At 39.9% G+C, this 14,018-nt stretch overlaps 2 protein-coding genes and 1 non-coding gene across 4 annotated transcripts; all 3 read right to left on the reverse strand.

Moving 5' to 3' along the window:
* Positions 1-204: 204 nt before the first annotated feature.
* On the reverse strand, positions 205-13,928 carry LOC149047103 (complement C2-like). 2 transcript variants are annotated; one of them, XM_089205279.1, is made up of 14 exons: positions 13,491-13,928; positions 9,301-9,367; positions 8,596-8,772; positions 8,137-8,307; positions 7,092-7,259; positions 5,836-6,021; positions 5,082-5,267; positions 4,166-4,339; positions 3,725-4,016; positions 3,068-3,378; positions 2,358-2,492; positions 1,953-2,069; positions 1,310-1,430; positions 205-1,054 (listed from the first exon to the last, which is right to left on the reverse strand). In XM_089205279.1, exons 1-14 carry the CDS (start codon positions 13,509-13,511, stop codon positions 448-450), a joined length of 2,733 nt encoding a protein of 910 aa, XP_089061405.1. In that variant the 5' UTR covers positions 13,512-13,928; the 3' UTR covers positions 205-447. The 2 variants fall into 2 exon arrangements, with proteins under 2 accessions (XP_089061405.1, XP_089061406.1); XM_089205280.1 differs by lacking the exon at positions 8,596-8,772 and having other exon boundaries at positions 13,491-13,726.
* On the reverse strand, positions 6,105-6,178 carry Trnap-cgg (transfer RNA proline (anticodon CGG)). Its single transcript has one exon. It is a non-coding gene; the product is annotated as a tRNA-Pro (tRNA).
* On the reverse strand, positions 11,141-12,459 carry LOC149047105 (uncharacterized). Its single transcript, XM_089205312.1, has one exon. It carries the CDS (start codon positions 12,171-12,173, stop codon positions 11,274-11,276), a length of 900 nt encoding a protein of 299 aa, XP_089061438.1. The 5' UTR covers positions 12,174-12,459; the 3' UTR covers positions 11,141-11,273.
* Positions 13,929-14,018: the final 90 nt, after the last annotated feature.

The following is a 14,018-nucleotide window of genomic DNA, read 5'->3' on the forward strand; positions in this document are numbered from 1 at the left end:
AAGGAGTTGACCCATCGCGATATACAAATGTTCCATTCGGTGAATGGCCACTTTAAATCAGAGGTAAATCAGAGGTAAAGCAGAGGCAGCTCAGGCAGTAATGACCCCAAAGGAAAAAGGACTTAAATTTCCTCCTTTAAAGATGTTGTCTATTTGCTTCTGTCATGATTACATCTACTTTAAGACAGGATGAAAGAAACCATCTTGCGTTCATCGGCGATTTTATTTGACTACAAAACGAAAAAAAAAAAGAAGGAAAAAACCCAAACTATCAATCTGCACATTAATCTACAAAAGCACGGCCTTTCTAAGCAAAAACCTCAATCAGACATCAAAGTAACTCTGAGAATGGTAAAGCAACGATTTTCGCAGGAGAACAGACACTCCTTATACTACTAATCAGTAAAAAGATACTCGAACATGTATTGAAGAAGTTCAGTCATTTTCCTATGAGTTGTCTTCCATAGTTTTCTTTATCCAGTCAATAAATGAGTACACCCTGGTATAGTATCCATACTTATCCTTTTGTGCGCAGCCCTCTCCCCAGCTGATCAGCCCAGTAGCCACCCAACGGAAGTCGTCTCCTCTTTTTGCCTCGCGGACAAAAGCTCCTCCACTGTCACCTTGGCAAGTATCATTTCCTCCCTTTCCATCCCCAGCACAAAACGTCACTGTGGAGTTAACAAAAAATCCCGCTGATTTGTTAACGCACAGTTGGTCGCTTTGAATTGTGAAGGCTGAGTATTGAAGACGGTCTGAGTAGCGTTTCTTGTCATCGGGTTGATCTCCGAATTCCAAGGCTTGTGTTACACCCCATCCTGTTGCTATACCGTACTTTTTAGGGATTGCCAAATCACCTTCATCCTTTTCTGGAATACACAATGTCCGTACAAAGGGGCCAAGTTTCACTTCCTCGTCGAGTTTGACCAGAGCAATGTCATTTGTGATTTTGTTATCAACATAATCTTGATGAACAAAAATCTTCTTCACTGCCACTTCACTTTGAGATTTTTCAACCCTCCGCAAGTGGTGGTCACCCACTGTCACTTGGTACCTGCGAGATAAAGAGCAGCAGTTGTAGAGAAAATAAGCCAAGTTTGCTTCACTTACTAGGGAAAGACTGGTTTTGGGAGTTTTTGAAGAGTCCCCCCTATGAATGATATCAGAAATTCGAAACCTTTTTATGTGCAGAATTTTCTCCACCTTGAAATGTGAACTTTCAGATACAACACTGAAAAAAGATATCTATAGATATAAAAAGATTCTTTAAACTTCAAACGTAAAAAGAATTATTGGACTCAGTGCTTACTTATTGGACAAATCGTCGAGAACACGAGCCCCATGAAGACCTCTGTGGTAAAAACAATGTGCAGCCGTCAGAACCCAGCGACGAGAAATCAGTGCGCCACCACAGATAAGCACAAGTTCCGCTTAAAAAAGGAAAAGGAAAAAGATAAAAAACAATAATTATTAATCTCAACCGATACTTTCTTTTTAAAAAATAACTTCTCGTAGAAAATTATGCCCGAAAAAAAAACCAGCTTTTGACAAGTGCATTTTAAGTAACTTTTCGAGCTTGGCCCCTCGTCTGAACGAACAAAGGAATGGAGGGTTGTGTAGGGATCACATACAGAAAAATGGAGCCACTCTGTATTTCTGAGAACATAATAACGTACAAAAACAGGCAGACAAATGAACAAACAAATGAATCAATAGAATGAGAATCGTTAGTTGATATAATATAAGATTAAGAGTGAGATTTGAAAGATGAATTTTTGTTCTTGAGTTCTGCGGCTTTCCGAACTACCTAGATGTACGGAAAGGCCACAGACAGTCATAGGCTACTTAGAACGATTTGCCGCATGATGGAAAGGAAATGTTACTAATGCTTTCCTTTTACATACAGCATTCAATGAATGAGCCAGACAACGCAAATTTTCCTTTCAAATTACCTTTTGGGTTAATCTTACGTAGTCCAATCTGCCAGGGCCACCAGCCTCTTCTCGAATTCTTGCCACCGACCATTCTCGCCCTCAGATCAACAGGACTTACACCACAGGTTGTATAATCTGTGAACAAGAAACACACAAAAAGTCATGTTCACTTCAAAGAAGACCGGTTTAGTGCAATGCACTTTTATTGGCTCTTTTCTTTTCGTGTCTTTTCTGTATTTTATGGTGATACTTTGTGGACAAGGCCGATCGATCCAGCTGCTAATAAACACTCAACTATTCTAGGACGTCTCCCTTGGAACGAAACCATTCCGAATAAAGAATCTCGATTCATAATCGACTTCAAAATATAAGAGAAATCATAAGCAATGAAATTTAAGCTGATATCATCAATTTACGACATACCGATCTTGACGTAAGTCGCTCTCTTGATGGCTTTCTGAAGATTGTCGTAGTCTTTGACATGGATCACATGATTATCGCCCGCTTCAGGTGAGGCTATATCCATCAGTTCACGAATACGAACTTTCTTACCGACTCCTAAAGGGGCAAGATGTTAAGTGATAGTGCGAGGATGTAAATTAGTGATGAAGTTTAAAACAATTCTTGAAAAACTAATCGTTATGAAAGAAAAAACCATATTTTAAAATGCTCGGCGTCGTTTGGGGATAGCGCTCCATGCCTTGCTCAGCGATGATTCCCCCCTTTTAGACTGTAGCTCAACTTCAGAAATGAGGACCCCTTACAAAAATGGTCATCGCAACAGGAAGTAGCGACTGTAGTACTGTGTAATTGCGTGGGACAAGAGGTGATAATAGCTGGAAACGTCAAACTAGCGAACAACGTCCACTACAAATCTGAAGATAAAATGGAAAACTCATTGATAAGAGTTATATGCAAATTAAAACAAGACCACAGACATGATATACAGAAGTGGAAACTGCACTCTTCCAAAGTGTTTGCGTCCCATTGCAGGGAATGAGCGCTTATGTTAATGTCAAAATAAGAATCGAGTAAAACATCTTCCCAAGAGTGTCCGTTAAGAAATTTTATACACTTAACGTTCTCAAAATCTTCAAGTAACCCTGTTTTAAATCACTGCCAAGCTACTTTACCTATTGCATAGATTTCAAAGTTTTCTTGTTCACGAAGGTACTTCGCTAACTTTTTAGGTGGACCCCCTATGTTAGACATTCCGTCTGTGATGAACATCAATACGCGGTGACTGTCTGGACGAGCTAGCGGCACCACGACATCTCTGACCTCTTGTAACGCGAGTGCCGACGCTGTAGCCCCCCCGATGTAGATTATCTCATCGATGGCTTTGATTGCTTTATCCATTGTGTCGACTTTAGCATCTCCTAAGTTAAATTCAACTTTCACATCCGTCCCAAAGGTCACAGCTGCTACTCGCGTTCCATCTTTTCTAAGAAGTTAAAAATCTGAAGGTAAGATAAATGTCTTGATCTTAACGCTGCTGATGACAATGGTCGTGATTATTACTATTGGGCTAGTTAGAAACCATTATAAGCTGTCTTAATAACTATGACAAAACTTGACAACGAACAGCTTCCTCGAGTTTGCTCTCATAAGTTCTTAAGTCACGAGCCATTTACTTGCGGTATGGACGTTATAAAACAAGAAATATGATTTGGTATGTAAGCGACGCTCTCCATGTGTTGAGCGCCTCAATTAGCGATATACTTATCCTTTAAATTATTAACATGTTGAACAAATGTAAAAGAACTCTGTCTCTTAAAAATTAATCGTACCTTTTGCTGGTCCCGATGGTTCTAACCAGCTCTTTTGCAAACTCCAAACCATTTTTGAAATCAGTCAGCTTTCTCACACTGCTAGATGCATCGATGACGAACACGAGATCTAAGCCACCCCTTGAGTTCAAATTAATGGCTCTGCCTCTGAAATCCATGCCACGAATACTTGTCCTGTTGCATCCAGTGCTGTTATCACTGTTACATGTGTACTCTGATAAAGGATCAAGCAGGTTTTTGCGAAGATTGTAGGCAGTGACGTTAACACCTTTAAAACGATCTTCGAACTCGTCTGTAAAAACAAATGGATAGAGGGAAAACTGAGGAAATCGCTCTTCATCAGAGTCCATAGCACGTGATACTTTGAAATGTTTTTGTTTGTCATATACTGAGGCTTCGATACAGCAATGCAACTACTGTGCAACTACTGTGCAGCCTTACCTCGACAAATTGCGTCGGTGCCATTCCAAGCTCCGCTATCTAAGCATTTTCTCACTGCAGAACCCTTAAGAACAAACCCGCGTTTACATTCGAATGACACAATGTCTCCTTTGTTGTATCCGCTGCCGTATTTACGTCCACTTATTGGGGTACCCAAAATGGGACAGTTGGTATCTGAAAGAGAATTGAAAAAGAAACGTTTTCAGTCGACAAATCACTTGTTGTTATCCCACCTCAGGACCTACACTGACTGATGGACCGCATGACCGACTGACTGACTGACTGAACGAACGGAAAAATCAGTATCAAAAAGAAATACGAGAGAAAGACCCCTTAATTGACTGACTGAGTGACTCTCAAGCTGACTGACAGACAGACTGACTCATATATGCATAACTGACAGACCAACTCACCGACTGACAGACTAACTCACAGACTAACTGTTTAACTGAACTGTATAGGAGAGTCATTACTTAAGAGAGACCTAAGAAGAAAGGATCCTTTGGTCTAACAGGTTGACTGACCAAAGGATGCACTCACTGACTGAATCAGTGACTGGCCCATGCTCTAACAGACTCAGACTGACTGACTCAAAACTTGACTGACTCACATACTGACTGACTGAAAGACTGACTTAATCATTATACTAACTGACTGACTGACTGTCTCAAGGACTGACTGAGGAACTAGCTGACTACTGAACTGACCATCTCATTTAAGAAAGTTTTCATCTTATCCTGTCCCAACTTGACTTTATGCCAGGTGAATGAAAAACAACACGCACGCTATAGTCTTCACTCAGAGCCAAGAGAATACAGGAAGTAAAAAATAAATAAATAAATAAATAAATAAAGAGCAAATAGCCATTGCCCCTCTCTATTACATTTGAGAGAAGCTTGAGAAATTTCTCACTTACTTCCATCCTGACATGTGGTCATAGTTCCATTCCACTCTTTATTCTCCATGCAAGTCCTTTCCTTTGAGCCAGACAATTGGAAACCAGACTGGCAGAAAAACCGCACTGTACTACCAACTCTAAAATATCGATCTTGATAATAACGATCACCATTCTCTGGTCTCCCAGGATCTGGACAAGATTTTACTACAAAGAAGTATTGGTTATGGTTAAGAAAATAATATCAATAATTATAATTTCAAAAATTGATAACACCATGAAATGTTATCAGTTGCACATTCATGTGGATTCTCGTTTTCCAAAGCCTGTTGTTTTATCCGATTGGGGTATTTGGGAATGAAGGATAATAATACAATGATCAACCTTGAAAGCAATTGGTAATTACCATAGAAAACACACCCCTGATCAGTAAGTCTTAACTGTTTCAGTGTATAGGCTGTCGCACCCACACTACCCTTTGTAGTTAAGTTAATTGATCTCTAGCACTAGGGTCTTACTCTGCTAGGCAACAGACTGTGTTCCTCAAATATTGCATACTGTGTTTGATATCAATGGTGAATAAACCTGGAGAAGATGTCACTTTCGAGGAAAAGAAACAGTGCCAAACAGAATGTTACCCAAATGTTACTCCAGATGTGAAAATCAACCCAGACCAAAGCAGTGAGGGCGAGCCCTTAGACTAATAGGCTATTCCTGTCTCTTTCTACCACATAGGTAAGTTTTAACATTATTTCAATCATCAAAACGTGCTTACTAGCGCAGTATGGTGGTCTCCTGGGACTCCAACCAAATCTTAGGCAAGTCATAGAGTCACTGCCTCGTAACTCATACCCTTCATTACACTCAAACGTAAGGGTTGCTCCATACAGGTATTCAGGGTCAGAGGTAGTGACATTTCCATTTCGCATAACAAGACGCCGTGGCTTCCTACAACGGATTTCTGTAAACAAAAATGAAATACAGTTAGAAAGCGGAAGAATGTTTTCCGTCTTGTCGCGAGCGTGGAACAAAGAAAAATTTTGGAGTCCCCATGAGGAATCGAACCTCAGACCTTCGGGTTCCGCGCTCCGATGCTCTAACCACTGAGCCACAGAGACTCCACGGTGAGCGAGATCTATTACGAAGTTATGAAAGCGATTTGGAAAGCTCTCCATACACAATCATGTAACCCAATACTATTCTTAAACAGAGCTGTGTTCCCAAATCCAATCAGTTGTTTTGCTATTGTTTTCCTTTATAAAGAACTGTATGCATAATGAAGTATAGAGTTATATAGACAAAAAAAAAAAAACAAAACAAAACAAAAAAAACAAAAAAAACAAAAAAACAAAAAATTATATATATATATATATATATATATATATATATATATATATAGGAAGTCTGCAAGTCGATTTTCGCGTGGAACAGTGCTCAATACGTTGAAGCAGAGCAGAATAAATATTATGAGAGGAAAAAAGGACGCAACTACATTTCCCGACAAGCCTGTTTCGTGAATCGCTTCACTCTTCAGGGGTTTAATATTAAACCCCTGAAGAGTGAAGCGATTCACGAAACAGGCTTGTCGGGAAATGTAGTTGCGTCCTTTTTTCCTCTCATAATATTTATATATATATATATACATATTTATATTTATACAAGATAACCCTGTCAGTGTAATGACACTGGTATCAATGGGGGTCCTGTAAGTTAATCATAATCATTATGTTTACATTACAAAAGGTATTATTATATGGTATTAAAAAGCAAAATACTATATAAAATCACTCCAAAAATGCTCCTATGGTACGATTAACAAGTTCTTAATTTCCTTTGAATATTCAGTAAAAGCATCCTTGGCCTTTAAATGGCGGGGGTCGGGCTGTTGTACTCTTTTGCCTTGGTAACAAAAAAATGCTTGCGAAATAGCCTCCCATTCCGTACAAATTGAAAACAGTGCGATAGCACCTTCCTTGCTAATTTTGCGGTTGCAACAGTTGTTATGCTTATGTAATTCCTTAGTTAACTTACGTGTACAAGTTGGACTACTGGACCATTTCCCATCATGAAGACACGTTCTCGTTTCCGGCCCATCAAGTTGATAACCTTTCGAACAAGTGTAATTCAAAGTATCCATGTAGTTATAACTTGAGCCGCTTACGATAGCATTAGGAATGTCCTCAGGTTTTCCACATGATCCTACCAAAGAGAACACAAGTATATTTTTTAACACTATAAAACGCGAAGAAGCTGGAATAAAGATAAACTTTGGAATGCTATGAAACATTCTGAGCCCTAGACCTCTCTCTGCCATTTCATTATGGCTGTTGCCGATGCTGACGACCGTCCAGAGACAAGAAAAGCGCGTCCTGAGGGTGAATACATTGTCGTTGAATTAAATTTTTTTTTGTCGAATCGTAAGGTACTCTTCTCGCTCATTCCATTTTGGCATCTTCAGATCGGTTACTCCAATCATAATTATTTCTATCATGTTTGTTGACTCCACTGTCTTCCAATGCATATTGTCAGTCTGACATTTTTATAGAGCTTTGTTGGGACTAATCGGGGCGATTTATTTGTTTGTTCCTAATTTTAATAGAAATATTTTCTTATAGCCCAACCAAGGGAATTAAACAATTGCAGGGAAGTATATAGTTGTACATTCCTTTCCTTTGATTTTGCAAATAAAGCTAATTGTCAGTGTTGTTGCATTTTCACTCAGACAGCTCTAAGTGAACAGTGACGTTAAATGAAAGCATTGTGGTCAACATGGATTAATTGGTGTAAGTGCAGTGTTCGAATTAGTGTCGGAAAACCAAAACCAATGCAATCACAACAGCCAATCATAGTAAGCACGATATCACCAGGAGAACTCGAAGTGAAAACAAGCAAACTGCCTGAAGCGCGGGAAAACGCGGGTGTCCAAGTCGCGAATGGTTTTAGTTTTGAATCTGATTGGTCGAGGAAGTGGTGAGAGTCTTTTGGACCAATCATCTGAATAAATAAAGCAAAACCAAAGTAATCCCTGATTGCTGTCGTCTTTACACGTGTGTAAAGATTATCAAATTCAGCTTACGTGGTGAACATGTAGGAGCCTGAGACCACTGTCCGCTTTTTTCGCATTTCCTTCTTTTTGGTCCATCGAGTACGTAGCCTTGATCACATCGGTACTTTAATTTATTGTTGACGCTGAAACGGGAACCAGAGAATGTGGCGTGTGGAATGTCCGCGGGTTTGCCGCAATATGCTGATAAAAGAATGTTAGAAATTATTTATAAGATAAAATATGTGAACATGCAGTTTCTTAAGTTGTCGATCACAAACTAGTAATAATCATGGATTATAGTGAAATGCGTTTGATCTTGCTTAGGAATGGATATTTTCATATCGATATAACAAAGTCCAATTTATGATTCAACCTATGAACATCAAATGGTGACGTGGCTCAGGGATTTTGGTTTGTAATAATTCATTCTGTCCGATCGAATGATTGTAATTTATCCAAACCGAAGTGAGTCAACCCGCCGAACTTCACCTGGACACTTGAGTGCTTTGCTTCCAATCCACTGCCCATTCCTGCAAGCTCTTATATCAGTTCCTTTTCGGCAAACATATTTTGCCTTACAATAACCAGTGTGTATTTCCACTTTAGTACTGGGGGGCGGATTTCTTCGAGTTTTACGGAGAATATCAAGGCATTTCTTGTCACAGTCTAACATAAGAAGAAACATGTAACGTGCGCCATGTAAGGTAATCTGTTATGATGCAGTTAGATATACTGAACTGGAATTTAACGCTCCGGTGAATTTTTTTATACTGATTTTTTGTAAATTAATAATCTAAAATAGTCAATCTTTTCGTTGAGATTGCAAGTTCATTCAATTCATCTTCTTCAACTGTTAATGAACCGAAATTAGACCTCGCTTCTGTTTTTAAGGGTGAATTCTTGCGACAGGCCAAATTAGAGCCTCCTGTTTGATGTCAGCTAATGCAAAAACACGCGCCTTGCACCTGCATAGCATAGAAAGGACTGATTTCAGTTTTGTTCGTAAGCTTCTACTGTTCCCTCTGTTCGCCGTTTGTTTGATGGTGGGACCTCCCTTTATTTTAAGTTCCACCTCGTAAAAATTTGTACGGAGATCCCCAAAAGAGAATGGCACAACAGGAAACGAATACATCAGCTGATGGTCAGTTAACTCTGAATTCAAGGAGTAAACACGTGAATTTCCGTAAAACTTACTAGGTTTTCGGCCCATTACATTTTGAGTGGCCAACATCAGTGCAGTCAAAAACACGTACCAGAGAATCTAGGAAATAAGAGAGAGGTTCAATTTTTTTTCCAGTGAATATTCCTAAGCTAATCATAAGCTTGAAACTCAAGTGCGCTGTCGATTTAGTTAATTTTCTCTTCTCTAAGCAGATTAGTAGATATCCAGTAAAGATCAACGCAAGTTTTAGGTCAACTCTGTGGCAGTCTCTGAAGACGAGCTAGCCCTCGAAACGTCAGCTTAAGAGACTCTTCACGGCGGCCAATGTACATTATCAACTCAGTAGATAATATCAAACTTAGGGCCAAGTCACACTAGAGGACAATTTCAGATTTGTCCAGGACAAGTCTGACTTGAAATCGGCCAGTGACAAAAAATTTGTCCGGAAAGCTACAGTCGCACTTGAGAACAAAATCTGTGAACAAAACATCACACCATGCTGTGAGCGTCACGCAATTTCCCGCGAAGCAGCCTTTACCCGCTGTTTCAATCCACAAACCGCGACACGAGGCATCTCAAAATGTTTCCACGAAGAATTCTAGCAATAATATTTTTCTTCTATTTTCTGGTTCTTCATCAGCAAGCAAATATCAATATCAATTTAATGATATGTTGTCTGTTATTAATGCAGAATTTACGTGCACAAAACATTCTAGTGACACGATGTATTCGCCGACAACGAAATCGTTATCGAAGACGAGCACCATACTATTGGACTCTTCCTCGTCCAGTCGAATCGTGGTTCGAGATCCATTATACTGATCGAACAATACCTGGGGACTACTTTCGAAGGCTCTTACGAATGAACAGAGAAAGCTTTGATTTGTTGCTCAACGTAATTCGTAACCGGCTGACGAGACAGAATACAGTTCTGCGAAATTGCCTCACTCCTGAAAAGGTCCTTGCTTGTGGTTTGCTTCGCCTTGCACACGGAAATTCATACGAAACAATAGGACCTGCGCTAAACGTCGGCAGAACTACAGCAATAGAGGCTTGTCAAGACGTGGTTGAGGCTCTTTATGACTTAAGGAATGAGTACATCGAATTCCCAACAACAGTGGCCGAGACAATGAGGTGTATAGAGACATTTACGGACAAATCACGACTTCCAAACATTGTTGGGGCCATAGATGGCACTCATATCAAAATAGTTGCTCCTAGAGACAGTGCTGTTGATTATTTTAGTCGAAATCAGCAACATGATTTCATTATTCAGGCCGTTGCTGACGGTAAGGGATTATTTCTTGACTTTGCAGCGGGTTATCCGGGAAGTATCCACGACGCAAGGGTATATCGAAACAGCTCGCTTTATCTAAGAGCAAGCAACGGAGATATACTCAAGGAACCCGTTGAAAGAATCGGCATCACAGATATTCAGCCTTACCTGGTAGGAGACAGCGCATACCCTATTTCCCCCTGGCTTATGAAGCCTTATCCTGAAGCGACGCGTGACCCTGGCGAGATAACATTTAACAAGGAACTGTCGTCTGCATGAGTAACCATCGAGTGCGCTTTTGGCTGCCTCAAAAGTCGTTGGCGAATTCTACAAAAGCGGTTGGATAGCAGAATAACTTTTTCTGTGAAGATTGCCATTGCTTGTGCAGTGCTGCATAACTTTTGCATTAAAATTGGGGACGAATGGGAGGATGATTTTTACGATGACGATGATGACCGCGGAAACGAACAGAACAATGACTTAATGCAGGACGGGGAAGATATAAGAGAGTTGCTAAAAAACAGTCTATGATTCTTCAAATCCCTTTTTAAAGAGAAGTGTGTGATAAAGATAATTTTTGCATTTACAACAAGAAATCAGTTCAAGCAGTACATTCATTTGTTTCCATAATTTCGTTTGATCGATTCGCAACATAAACAATAACATGTCTTTTGATAATGGTCGATAATGATTGTCTCCCAATAGTCCAAAACAGTCTTGAATTAAAGTTCAGTTGTCTTTCTCATTCTGTTGGCCAAGGATTTTCACAATGGAGCCCATAAATTGGTTCATCATGGCTAGCTGCTGCGTCTGTGATTGTTGCAAAGAATCCATAAATGCTGTAACTTTCTCCCCCTGCTGCCTCATATCCTTTAGAGCCATCTTGAACTCTTCGTCGCTGTCATTATCAGGAGCTTTGCGTTTCGAAGCTCGTTTCCCTTTCTTTGACGCTCTTCTCTTTTCAGCTGGAGTTTGTAGCACATTGGGGCTAGATGAAGTACTGTTCTCGCCAGTAGTATCACTTGATTCAGCTACAACTTGGGGGGCACTTTCGCCGCTGATCCCCGCTTCGGCTACATTATTGAAGGTTACTAGGTCGCGGCATCCAAGGATCTTATCAACCTCATCGTAGTAGACGGATTTCCTAAGGTTTCCTCCTGTTTGATTTTTGTTCCAATCTTTTGCATTCTTGTATCTTTCTATGATGTACTTCATTTTCCGAATACATTTGTCGGCCGTCTTGTTGGACTGTAGCGCTTTCGAAATCTTCTCAGCGATCCAGGCCCACGTTTTCCTGCACTCTCTGCTTTCCAACTGATCGTGTTTTTCAGCCCATAGTTGGACTAACAGTTTTTCCTCATCTTTAGTCCATCGTTCCTGGGCCTTCTTGTTCTCGGAAAATGTACGGCGCGAAGAAGTTTGGGATGATTCCGGCATTGAGCCGTCTTCGACGAACGGAAAGGATTCTGACAACGAGCCAGAACTTGCGGTTGAAGGAGATGGGCTTGCAGTTCCTCGATCATTAAAATTGTAAGTGCTAGGCAACGGATATATCCATCCTGGTGGATATTGAGGATATTGTTGCCCCATTTCATAAGGAAAGTATTGGTTGCCCGTGCCTGGATTCATGTTGTTGCGAAATGAGAACGTGACCAATTTTGCCGCGAAGTCTATAGCATAGAGACTCTGCTACATATCACCTGTCAAATCATTTCCGAATTAAAACACCCTCGCTATTGTTTTCCAAAATTTGTCTCAATTTGGCCTGCTCCAGAGGTAGTCGACGGCATCTTTGAAGTTTGTCCGCCCGCGACCAAATTTTGTCCTTTGGTGAACAAACCGGTCGCACTTGGTTTTTCATTGTGATGACAGATTCTTGACATAAATAAACAGTTTTGTCCTCTAGTGCGACTTGGCCCTTAGCTGTAGTTGGTCGAGTCGGAAATATTTGTCGAACATAGTCTTGACTGATTGAATGGTCTTCTAAAGGAACTCGTTTAATCAAACTTAGCTACATTTTGAATTGTATGGAGAATGAAAGTCATCCTTTCCGCTAATTTTTGTTTCGACCGTTTATTGAATGATAACTTCTCCTTACAAGATCAGTGCATAATTCAGCGTACAAGTGATGAGAATTGGAAAAGGATTAGCTCTACTGCCATAGTGGGTTTCTCTGATGAAAGTCAAAATTCTCCTGCCTAACTTAAAGGAAGTTTATAGCAACACTAAGGGAGATCTAATCTTAATTGAATAGATGTCTTGGTTGTAAGCAGTCTCCATGGCTAATGTTAAAGAAGTTCGACTGATGCCATCGTACATCCTTTAAGTGCCCTTATTGGATACAGAAATCTAATAAATTTAAGCCTACGCTTGTAAACATGCAGAAATAGGAGTATTTCAAGGAGTGATTTTTGTCGTGCTCTCCTCCCCCTGCTGAAAGAAGAATCTTCCCTTTTAGCATAGAGGAGGTTAAAGGTTACCCAATGTTAGAAACTCTTTGTTGTAACTGAAAGAAACATTTCCAATCTTATAACTACAGAATAAAACTTTGATTTTTGTCCAGTTTCGATCGATCAATTGGCAGAGAGTATCATTTATCCTCGATTTTTATTGATTTATACTGCATGCTATTTGTTGACCTATAACGTTCCCATCTTGAAAAGGACTAGACGGATTTGAATCTTTTAAATAAATACGTTACGTCCTTTGTTATTCTGTGCGGTGACACCAGTCGCTCCACATCATTGAATTTTAAGATATAGTTGCAAGACCTGTTCACATACTTTTCACGTATCTGGCCTCTTAGAAAAAAAATATTTAATCATACAATGATCAAAATACCCCGTCAAGATCAATCACCATATTGGTCAATCTAGCGCGTAAATTTTCCCATTTAGTCCTTTCAGCTTCAGTTGCGTTACAGTGTACAGTAAATTGACGTCTTACCTGATATCGAAAAAACTGCATCTTGCTCTGTTTGTAGATCTAACTCTAGATAAGTTTCACGGACGATGAAACGATTTCTGTTTCCGCTATACACTAACGTGTTAAGATTGTTTAGTTAATTCTTTCGGTGTATTTTTACCTTCTGAGCGCTGCCTAAACACGAATTATCGGTTGCCAGAGAAAACAGCCCGCACGCACACTCAGAACGTGCTAGCAATTTGAGCTGCTTCAGTTTCAGCGGATGTTGAGGTCGGATTTTGGGAAGTCGCAGAAAAAGGTCAGGGAAGTTATTTTCTTCCCGTGGAAAAAAACATATTTTCTTCCCGTGGAAAAAAACATATTTTCTTCGCTTTGTTGAGCCGTCATTTCCCTGTCGCTTTCAATGAAAATTGTTAAATCTGGTATGGTTTTCTGCTGCTTAAGACGGTAACTATCTATGATAAAGGAAATAAGGAGAGGTTGAAAATATACACAGTTGAGTGTTAAATTAAGTATGACGGTGCTGCGGCTCAATAGGTCTGATTGAAA

Source organism: Pocillopora damicornis, chromosome 4, assembly GCF_964200805.1.
Source record: "Pocillopora damicornis chromosome 4, jaPocDami1.2, whole genome shotgun sequence".
Lineage (NCBI taxonomy): Eukaryota > Metazoa > Cnidaria > Anthozoa > Scleractinia > Pocilloporidae > Pocillopora > Pocillopora damicornis.

Excerpts from the sequence above, each read along its gene's own strand:
- LOC149047103 (XM_089205279.1), bottom strand. The coding sequence starts at position 13,511 with ATGCAGTTTTTTCGATATCAG. Across the intron at positions 5,268-5,835 it reads GAGACCACCATACTGCGCTA|TAAAATCTTGTCCAGATCCT; the intron begins GTAAGCACGTTT and ends ACTTCTTTGTAG. Across the intron at positions 1,055-1,309 it reads CTCGACGATTTGTCCAATAA|GTACCAAGTGACAGTGGGTG; the intron begins GTAAGCACTGAG and ends TTTATCTCGCAG.
- LOC149047105 (XM_089205312.1), bottom strand. The coding sequence starts at position 12,173 with ATGAATCCAGGCACGGGCAACCAATACTTTCCTTATGAAATGGGGCAA.